The 11,728-nt window shown below is 40.8% G+C and overlaps 1 protein-coding gene across 1 annotated transcript; it reads left to right on the top strand.

The window, feature by feature from the left end:
• Positions 1 to 235: 235 nt before the first annotated feature.
• Positions 236 to 11,398, top strand: nr1d4b (nuclear receptor subfamily 1, group D, member 4b). Its single transcript, XM_084101397.1, has 8 exons — positions 236 to 923; positions 5,510 to 5,839; positions 5,928 to 6,016; positions 6,183 to 6,327; positions 8,111 to 8,667; positions 8,770 to 8,955; positions 9,444 to 9,654; positions 10,311 to 11,398. Exons 1-8 carry the CDS (start codon positions 908 to 910, stop codon positions 10,505 to 10,507), a joined length of 1,731 nt encoding a protein of 576 aa, XP_083957523.1. The 5' UTR covers positions 236 to 907; the 3' UTR covers positions 10,508 to 11,398.
• Positions 11,399 to 11,728: the final 330 nt, after the last annotated feature.

Raw genomic sequence — 11,728 nt, 5'->3', positions numbered from 1 at the left:
GAGTTCTCCAAACATCATTTCACCAAATTATGTGTATAGCTAATTTAGGCACATGACCTACATCCAAGCCAGTGCGTGATGCAGGCTAAAAACGTGAGACCCACATGATGCCTTTCCGAGCTGAGTTCAGGCGGTTTGATGCGATGTTCATTCGGGCAAACCCTCGATGGCTCGAAGCCTATCAGCAGAGAGGAGGAACTCGAGCAATATAAAGCCGTGAGGGGGAACAAACAGCAGTCACGGTGCGCTCCTCCTCTTCTGCATGTGCTTCCCCACGCCTCTCCTCCTCCTCTCCGGACATTAGCATAAAATCTGTGTCAGTAGGACAGCGATCACATGCAGCGCGCGCATGAGGCATTCCAATGTCAACCGAGTGCACGCGCATTCAGTCAGTCATATACAACAGAGAGAGAGAGAGAGAGAGAGAGAGAGAGAGAGAGAGAAGCAGCTACTACAGGGAAGGACAGAGGGCGTGTGAAACGGACTCACAGTCCTTGGCACACAATATCACAAACAATTTAAAGGGCACAGAAAGGAGGGGGAAACTAGTGGGGGGAAGCTCAGTCACATTTCTAAAGCACCTGAAAACGTGTTTAGTGTGATGCTTGTGCTCGTCTCAAACTAGTTGCACATCTCTGCCTTGATGCCAGGTCACTAGCTCTGCCTGTTCTTACAGTAATGAACACAGTGTTTCAGCTCTCTAACACTGAGGACGGCACATTGCCCTGCTAACCTGAAGGACATCTGACTTTTGAGAATCAACTTCTTCTTTTTCGAGACTTTTCCAGAAAATACTTCTTGAAGTTGTCTTCTCACCTGTGTGGACGGAATTTGAAACACGCTGAATATTATAATAGAGCCGCTTCAGATTCCCGCTTTTCCTTCATCAGCATCAGGAACAGACACTATGGACGGCAGTCCAGGTGAGTTAAAGCAATGTATTGACTATACATAGTTGTATATTGACTATGCAAAGTATTAGCTATTCTAGATTGTTCTACATTAATGTAGACATTTTTCAATCACCCGATTAGAGTTATATGCACTGTTTTATCTTAGCCAATGTTGATATAACATCTTGTTGAACTTTGTAAAATAGAGACATTAGGTAGCCTATTTTAGTGCACTACAAGATCAAATTAATACACGCTCACGTTTGATATCGCCAAGGAAGTGTAGCCTAATTGTTTTACATGTTTTTCATTTTACAGTGACATGATTAGTTTTTGCATTTTTGATGTGAAATACATTTTGTACTGTATCGCGTGCCTGTGTTACGGATACCGATGTTTTGACAAATGTTTCCGGTCTCGCGTGGCGCGTAAACAAACTCACGTGCAACTCCTCGCGCGCTCTTCCACCAGACTGTGTATATCATGACATATCATCCTCATAAATCAGTCGTGAGTTGTTTTTCAGCATGACCTCAGCAATCAACGACTTGTTGCTATGACAAAGTTACAATCGTAAAACTTCAAAGCTATCTGTGCACTCGCCGCGATTCTGTAGCGTTTTGTTTACATGTAGCGTGATCTCCAGTAGAGAGGTGGGTGAAATCGGAAACTGGGTTATCTACTGTCAAGGTGTTTCCCTCTCGAACAGGGAACGTGTTCACACGTGTGATTATATTCATTAACCGAGTCACGCTCGTGCACCAGTGACTGGCCATTATCTATAAGCGCTCCTCCTTTACATTCCCTCAAACACGTGATATGCATGTCAACAACTGCTCAGGAACATCATCTGAGGAAAACCTGACAGTTAACACTGCACAAAAGGCAATAAACCAGAGTTTTGTTTACTGGCATCACATGACCTTTCTTATAAGCCAATGGTGTTTTTAGATGGCTAATCTGAAGTCATTTATCTTAGATATTTATTAGTAAATCAGAACAGTTACACTTTACAATAAGGTTAATTAATTAACAGAATTTATTAATCTTAGTTAATATTATTTTCAATGCATTATTCAAATCAAAGGTTGTATTTGTTAACATTAGTTAATGTACTGTGAACTAACATGGACAAACAATGAACAGCTGTATTTTTATTATTTTTATTAACTAGCATTAACAAAGATTAACTAATATAGTAACACATGTATTGCTCATTGTTAGTTCATGTTATTGATATATTAACTAATGTTAACTAATTAACCTTATTGTAAAGGGTTGTGATTGTGATGCTGTAGTTTTTTGGCAGCAAGTAAAATAATGATACATGGGAACTTTTTTATTATGTATAAGATAATGCACAGATTTTTGTACATATTATTATTGTTATTAATACAGACTACAATTATCAGTGTGCTACTTTTGGATTGGTTAGAAATAACCTTTATAATTGACACATAAACACATATTGTCAATGTCATATCCAGTGTGTTATTCTTCTGATTCTGGTGCTTGTGATTTCTTGGAAAGCACTCTGTTTGCCAGCTGCACGTTTTGCTTGTCATCAGACAGACTTTCACTTTCACCGTCACGAGGATCAACTCGGAACTCCACGTGCCACGCGTGATTTGATTTCCCAGGCACACGCGCACACACACACACACACCCCCTCCTTGCCTGTGTTTTTGTTCCGGCAGCCGATCTCATCCGGTCTCTGAAGGGAGGGAGGCTGGTCACTGGGTCAAAGTCAAACAGGCACAGCTTTCAGCTCAGTTCGTTCTCCTCTGCCTGCGTGATCTCTATTAGACAACACACACACACAGGCTTATAACAAGCACAGCCTTATGTGATGGAAGATGCTTGGTGCATACACAGACTAAGAGATTGACTCGTCACGTAAGAACAGAAAGCTCAAATATGTACTCGCATTGCCCCAGTACAACATCCAGCAGTGTTCCTTATGTCAAAAATAAAATATATTACAAAGCCAATGATTCATTTGTAGCACACTGAGTCTTCATTTACTTCAAGCACATATGTGTTTTCTCCAAAAAGATACAGTAATATTGACCTAGTTTTCAGCAGCAGGCAGCGCATGTCTGAGGGCATCCAGCTCTCTGAACAAACCTTCAAAGCCTCAACGTAGAGCTCACCTGCCATTTACTTAATGTTCATTCGGCTGGTTTAAAATATAGTTCAGTCCTTTAGCGTTTATCATTTTTCTGTTAATCATTCAACACTGCCTTTAGAAAACATTAACATGAAGAATATATAAATAATGCATAAGAAACACACTCAGATGATCCTAGGGGAAGCATAGGATTCTTTTATTTGACAGTGTCACACTCCAGGTGATACAAAATGTCAGTAGTTATTATTATAGTACATTACAACAAGGTATGCAATACAGCAGTTTAATGTAATTTAAGTTGAAATGACAAACATCCAAGTTGATTGTACCTAATTTAAGGCAGCATTTTTTTTTTACAGTGTAGGCTACTATACAATACTACATAGTATAATATGAAGTGTACATTTATAGCCTACTAGTGTTTTTGAAATATTAAAGTCAATAAGTCATTAAACATAAAATCTACCTTTCATATTTTAAACAAACACAGCACTCCTGTCAGCATTCAGAATGTCATCAAGAGGGATGTTTGATTTCCTGAACAGCAGGTTTCAAACTCAATAACCCATTCATTTCTTCATTCTTCCTCTTATTCTCATTCACCCTTGTGCATGTGAGAAACAATACAAATACAATACACTGTGTTTGTGTTTGGAGAAATTATGTGTCATACAAAATGTCACTATTGTCGTGGAAAACAATGTTTAGGATGAAATGAAATTGGGAAGAGCAGTTAATGTAGTCTAATATCTATATTTCATCCATGCACATCATATAAACAAGTGAGCTAGCAGAGGTGAAATGAGTTGCGTTTAAAAAAAAACAAGAAGGCGAAAACAAAAACAAGCTCGTATGTCGAGCAAACGTGACCGTGCACGTTCATGCATGCACTCCAGTTTCCGGTGACTCAAGTATTACAAACACGGGCGCATGAACCTGGCCCTGGTTACTGTTTTTAAGCCCTCTTCAAACGTGAGCAGCAGGCTGGCAGTGTGTGTGTTTCTCTCTCTCTCGTACTGCGGCTGTTTTAGACACGGGACTGCGGAAAGAGGCTTGTATTTTCGGGGCGTTCACTGTGTCAGGAGTGCATGTGAGTCGACGGTCAGGTGGCTGGCAGCTCTGGAGCGCGCAGCGCGTGAGGCGGGGGTGTGAGAGTTCTTCGAGTTTATGATTCACAAACAAATTGTTCTTTTGAGTCGGTTCTTTTGAATGATTCGGTTTAACAGAAGGAAGGTTTGTAGAGAGAACTTTGCAACGATGGAGACAACACGCAAGAAAAACACGCTTGAGGAAAACACTTGGCAACATTAAACTGGAAGATGCAAATTCCACTTGGAAAAAAAAAAATTGTAAAACGCAATCATATTAACAAACAGGTGTATTAATTTAACCAACACTGAACTCGTGAAAACCGGCATGCAATTCTTGGAAAGCTGTGGAGAAACGAACGGATCAAATCACTGAAGTGAACCGACTCTCTGAAATAAATCCGATTCCCCAGCATTACACTTATACACGTGAGTCAGTCTGGCTCATCCTAGCAGTCTGGCACACTACTCACATGTTTGAGCCCTCTCCTGGCGAGGTTTGAAACATGTGATTCATGATGACGGATGAGCTAGCCAAGACTGAAAGTAGTGAAGGCCCTTCACTGAAGGGTTCAAACATGTGAGACATTTTACATAGAAGTCAATGTAAGCTTGACAGCTTTTTGAACATTCTACTGTTCTGGAAAAAAACACACACACACACATTTCTGAATAGACCACACCCAATCAGTTTACAATACCATTCAGTTCATTGCTGACATTTAACTGATTCAGAGAGTAACAGTGTGGCTGGTAACTAAGATGTTGCACGTTTATCTTGGTTTAAGATTTGCATAAAAGCCTCAGCTATATGACAGCTTTGCTGAATCCCGCAGAATGGATTAAAACATGCAAAATGTGTAAAACTGAAGTGAATATACATGAAATTAGTCACATTCAATAAACTGTAAAGTGCAATGGATATGTAAGCTAAAAACGAAACCCTTCCCATTCTGCTCATTTAGATATTTATATCATGACAACACTCGGGATAGTTTGGTATGTTAATGGATATGACAATGTTAATGTATATGGTCTTGGCAGACTGTTATTGGTGCTGCTGTAGAGCAAGTATGGAGAATTGCTACTGTAAATACATTCACAGACAGTGAGTGCTGTGAGCATGTAGCAGATCTATTGCAGGTGGAGCTGGGGAAGGTGGAGGGCTGCAGGACCGCTTTACAGCAAACACTACACCAGACTATTTAAATGTTGAGCATGCGAGCTCATTGGCTGCTGATGTACCAGAGACCAATCAGTTTGAAGGGCCATGTAGTGAATTATGTGATGGCTAGCATATTGCATTAAGGATCTGCTCCGTCTAGAGTTTCATGACTGAACTAGATATTTATAATAACAAGACAAACTTATCCTCATGAAATATTCTTTTTTTTCAGGTGAAGGAGTGATTCACTATGCAGGCTCAACCGGAAGTGCCAGCCCCAGTCCAGGGAGCCCATCCAGTGGGTACCAGACCCAGTCTCCATCCTCCCAACCCTCATCCCCCGAGGAGGTCTCCTTCACTGATCTTGGAGCCCCTAAAAAATACTCAGCTGGAACCAGTGGCAATTCTGCAAGGGGCAACAAACTGGTTTTCCAATTTCCAGAAGTAAGCAGTGTTTCCTCTGTCAACACCGTTACATCAACCGTAACGTCATCAGGGCAAAACTCCTACTCTCACCCAATGGTTGGCAGGCGACCCATTGGATTCACGGGTACCTTTACTAGTGAGTATTATTGGAGTCATTTTTGATCATTTTGTCTCAAATTCTGTGACATTGACCACTGCTAACTCATTTCAAATTTGTGTTATAGAAACCGGAGGTATGGTGTTGCTCTGCAAAGTATGTGGGGATATAGCGTCAGGATTTCACTATGGTGTCCATGCATGTGAAGGATGCAAGGTAAGGACACGCAAATGCACACTTCTCACTCTTAAAATACTCTCAAAATGAATAACTGATGTGCTTAGTGTTGGCCTCTAAACTGAGCAGAGTCACTAGTCAGTTCATGTGCCTGTTGCTTGCTTTACTCACACACGCATTCATTCTGATTTTGTGTTATCCTCAGGGTTTCTTCCGCCGCAGTATCCAGCAGAACATCAATTATAAGATGTGTGTGAAGAATGAAAACTGTCTGATCATGAGGATGAATCGCAATCGCTGCCAGCACTGTCGCTTTAAGAAGTGCCTCTCTGTCGGCATGTCCAGAGATGGTAAGAGCTTAAAACATAGTTATTAATAATAAACATTATTATTCTTGGTATGAATGTATTATTTAAAGTGTTTGCTGAGGGAAACATCAGTATTCATCAGTATTTCATGCATCACTACTATTGACAATGGACAATTGCCCTTTTTGCTCCAAAATTTCGCTAATGTGATCACACCTTTCCAGCGCATTTAAAACATTCTTTCAATTCTCCTTTTTTATTTCCTCAACCCAGCATCCACCATCTGTTCTGTAATGTTTGCACCTATGGCTGACAGTTTCCTTTCACCGCTGATTTATTAGTGCAGGCACGCCGAAATCCCACAAGTCATCGCTCACTGTAAAATCTGCTGCAAATCAGGTTAATTTGGGGAATTGGGGACACCAAGCTCCTAGTACACTGCAGTTTAATGTGTTTCCAGGTCTTCGTTTTGCTGTATTGCAGGATTAATTAAGATCTAAACGCTCGCTGGGATTTAATAAAGTGCTTTGTCGATGTAACCCAGAAGCTAAGAGCATTTATTTCAGTTTGATGTAATGCATAAATATACTAAAATATCTTTTCGATTTGTCCTCTAGCACACTTTGCCCATACAGGACACTGCTGTCTCTGGGGAGCTTTGTAAACTGGGCTGATAATAAATCATATTTTCTGGGGCTAGTGTACATATTTAGGTGACCTAAAAAGCGGGAAAGTAAAGTGATACCGCATGCACCATCATATTTCAACGTCACATGACATACTTGACCTTGTTTTCCTCCCTTGTTGCAACTCACGCTGTAATTGCACAAGATTTCCAATTAATTTGAAAGTTTATGAATGTATAAAGAACCTTTATGGATTTAACTTTTCAGGGTATTGTAATCCAAAAAACGTAGCTAATACTGTATGTCGCTTGCTTTACAGTAGATGGTATATCTTCCTCCATTTATAATGTCATTGAACTTGTCACCGGAAACCTTGACTTCTCCTTTAACACTGGTCAATGCCTTCACGTGAGGGTGCTATATGACACCCCGAGACACACAAAGCCTTGTTATATTACAGGCCTAAAGATCTGGTTTTGCATTAGTGCTTGTGTTAGCAGTTTCAACCGAACCTTGCTTGCTGAAGGCACTTCACATTGCTCAACACTTGGTGCTCCTTATCATCATATCATGTTCCTCTGCCCTACAACGTTGCACCACTTAACTATTCCAACGCCTTCTTCTCTCTGCCCTTTTCACCTGTCACCTGCTAACCCTTGACCTCATGACTGTATCATTTCACCTGCTGTCAATCACTCCATCACTCATTCCCTCGCCGACATCACCTCTGCTTCGGGTGACTCACTAACCCACTTCCCAATGGGAGAGAGACACAGAGAGAGAGAGAGAGAGAGAGACACAGAGAGAGAGAGGAACAGAAGGACAGGGAGGTGTATTATACAGCTGAAGGATCTATGAATAGCTGCGAGGTGGAGTAGGGAGAGATCGGATGAGAAAGAGGAGGGGGAAGTAGAACAGAACGAAGCTTTGTAGACCAGTTATAATGTGATATGAACGATTAGTGGTCTCTGTGATGTAATCTTGTTTCATGTCTTTTATAAAATGGATCCTGAATGCAAGGATAAACCAATAAAGCTATTCCAGTGCATGTTTGACCTAACAATCCCCTTTAGCCGTGACTATATTCACAATACAGCACAGCCTCTCGGACCTCACTGCATTATTGACAGTTTTAAATTCAGTGAAACCTTTTATGATCGGATTATACATAGTGACATTTAATCCCCTGTTTCTCCTAGCTGTGCGATTTGGACGCATTCCGAAGCGTGAGAAACAACGTCTACTGGACGAAATGCAGAGTTACATGAACAGCCTTAATGAATCGGCATCCATGGACATCAACTGTTCTTCACCGACCGAGACCCCCGCCAGCCCTGGAGACGGCCAATCAGAAGAGGCCATCGGTGTGATCTCGCAAGCTTACCGAAACATCTTTGTGAACGGGGAGAAGGTGTTGGTGAAGATTGACGATGACAATAACAACAGTCCTTCTTCCTTCCGTCACAATCCAATGCAAGAGTCCGGTTACAGCCAGTCTCATCCTCAGCCAAGCGTCTCACCACAGGAACATCCAGTACATTCCACAACAAACTGCCTCTCCCAATCCAGATGCCCGTTCGCCAGCCACGACAACAAACCAACAATCCAGGTCATAGACAACAGTCACTATAACTTCCCACAATCCTCAAGTCCCAGTCAGGGAACCACACCTTCTCAAAGCTATCCATCAAAGCACAACAGTTATTCCACTCAGACGTCTTGTCCTTGGAGACTGAGTCCTGGCGCTAAAGTTCTGGTAGGTTTTTACGAGGGCATATGATTTGTTGCATATGGCAAAATTTTTTATTTTTTTTTGGAATCCATGAGATTAATTTGGTCTCTTTCTGTATTTCTCCAGGCATGTCCTCTCAATGCATGTCCCGTGTCCCCAGCCAGTCACTCCAGTCAACAGGTCTGGGAGAGTTTCTCCCAGTGCTTCACTCCAGCTGTTAAAGAAGTGGTCGAGTTTGCCAAGAGCATTCCCGGGTTTCAGGCACTGAGTCAACATGATCAGGTCATGCTGCTGAAGGCAGGGACCTTTCAGGTGAGAAACGCCAACTTCTGTCCCCAGATCAGGTCCAATCACACTGTCTTTGCCTTTTTCTATGTAGAAACATATTGATGTTTATTAGTATATAACTATGTTTTATTATTGAGGGTGAACTAACAGTCTTAGTTCAGTTCTTGCAGCTGTGATTTAGTTCAGTTATTTAGACCAAAATATTGTTGACTCAAGATCACGACCCAAGGATTAATTCGGTTCAGATTGATTTTGTGAACTGGTTCAATTGGTTAATTGAAAAGATTTGACTCAACTGAACAATTCGATCATGAATCCGATCAATCACATGGTGTTACGGACAACTATTTACGGACTGTGCAAGACTCTAGACTAATATCTTTACAGATTTGTTTCAACGTTCAAAAACGAAGCATCCAGTACTTCTATTTCAATGAATAAAGTCTTTGAGAGTTATCGTGATGCACTTTACACGACCCAATGTTTATTTAACATCATTGTTTTCATTGCAGGTTCTAATGGTGAGGTTCTGCTCGCTGTTTGATGCCAAGGAACGGACTGTAACATTCCTAAACGGTCAGACCTACCCGTTGGCATCGCTGCGAGTGCTTGGCATGGGCAGTCTTCTGGACGCCATGTTTGAGTTCAGTGAGAAGCTGGGGAACATGGGTCTGGAGGCCGATGAGATGGGTCTCTTCATGGCTGTGGTGCTGGTTTCTGCAGGTACCTTGGATTCCCAATAATTATCACACGCAAGCAATGTTTCAAGTGCGTCAGGACTAGGGAGATGTCCAACTAGGCAACATTTTTAGGCATCACAGCTGTGCTTTGGCTCATGGCTGTTCCGAACAGTATAGATATATAATTGTGGGCCATTTACAAATCAGCATTGCATGAGTCAAAGAAAATCCAAAAACATTCTATTTTGATAAACATATTATGAAAAAAAATTATAGAAGCTTGTTTCCATCATGACTTTTTTTTTTAATTGCAACCTTTTTTTGGTTAGAAAAAAAAAAGTTAGAATTGTGGGTTATAAACTTGAACGGAATGGCGAGAGAAAAGGTCAGTATTGTGAGATTAAAAAGACGCAATTATCTAATACTTTTTTGTAATTCTGTGGCGGAAACAAACTTTCATAGAAAACAGTTCTATTAGCACACCATTTTTGTGCTTAGACTAGTATACATTTCAATTGACAGCTCTTTTTGTGTAGTGAAGTTGCCACCCATGAGTGTTTTAACCGTTTGAACCGGGCCTTAGAAGGACAGCAAGGCACTTCACTAGAGTTTGGAAGAGAGTAGTAATGTCTACATCATGAGTGTGTACTACTCAGAGCCAGTATTCCAGGTGCTCATGATTATTTCTCTGTGTGTCAGATCGCTCAGGGATATCAGACGTGGGAGCCGTCGAGCAGCTCCAGGAGGATTTGATCGGCGCTCTCCGAGCTCTCATCACTCGCAGGAGGCCGGAAGACAGCGCACTCTTCCCCAAACTCCTGCTGCGTCTGCCAGACCTCAGGACACTCAACAACCAGCACTCCGAGAAACTCCTCGCCTTCCACATCGACCCCTGAGACGCAAGCCAGACCTAAAACACAGACTCAGGGTGCTCTTCTGTACAAACAAGCCATGCATAATTCAGGATGAACATCTGACTCGCACTTACACAGACTCGCTTCACCACGTCAGACTTTTCCAATGCAACGTAAGGATTCTTTTAAAGAATGGAGCAGATGCTGGACATTTGGACTTTTAGGGAGAGTCTTCAAGAAAACCAAGAAGAGGGAATAGATTTTTCTTCCAACAATGGACATTTGATGAGATTATGAGGGGATGGATGGTTTTATAACCAAAAAAGTAATCTCGCATTGAAAGATCGGTGTCAGTTTGAAGTTTTGGGACATTATAAATATTCTTCTCACTCCAGATGCTATGCATTCATTATCATATTGTTCAACACATTGTACAACCTTTCAGATGCTAGCTCATAATTCAATAATTTCCTCTAACACATTCTTATATCTCTTTGTGGACCTTTATAAATATTGTTTACAGTCAAAACATTGAGTGTAAAAAACATGTATTATAATTGAAATGTATGATAGTTTCTCATAACTGTATAAGACTGTAGTATGAATTCACGTGTGGAAATATCATGATAATGATATTGTGTCATGAAGAAAGGACTGCTCATCTCATCTTGTGTTTAAACTGTTAAGCCAATGTCATTTTCAACAGCTCTGCATGGATATGGTTTATTTTCTACCCTTTGCAGTTCAGAATTTTCTGGAAGTGTCTTTTGTATTGGCGAAGATGAGTTAGCAGCAAAGCGGACATTAGCATTTCTACACAAACTCAATTCATTTGTTTCACGTGCATCTAAATGTATATTTCGTAAATGTATTATGTTTATCTTTTACTATAGAGATGGCAAGATTATGTGATATTAAAAAATTACATTTCAATTTTTGCAAATCTGAGTATTTTGTATACATGCGCATATATATATATATGTATATATAATATCCTGAGCACTGCACGTGTCTTTGCACATGGAATGCTGATGGTGCACAATGGTCTCCTAGCAACAGGCGAAGGAACCAGCATGATGTATGTGATCTATGCCACGATTTTCACCTTCATTTAAATAATGGCTCCAGGGTTCCAAATGGAATCTTTGTTTCATTTCATACATCACATACTTCAACTTCAATTACAGAATATAGCACAGAATAATGAGTCTAGAATATTTAATGTTGGCCATACCGAATGAAACATACCTGTGAATAACAAAA

Source organism: Abramis brama, assembly GCF_963993115.1.
Source record: "Abramis brama genome assembly, chromosome: 23".
Classification (NCBI taxonomy): Eukaryota; Metazoa; Chordata; class Actinopteri; order Cypriniformes; family Leuciscidae; genus Abramis; species Abramis brama.
Note: the sequence above shows the minus strand (reverse complement) of the source record. Positions and strands in the feature narration are given on the sequence as shown.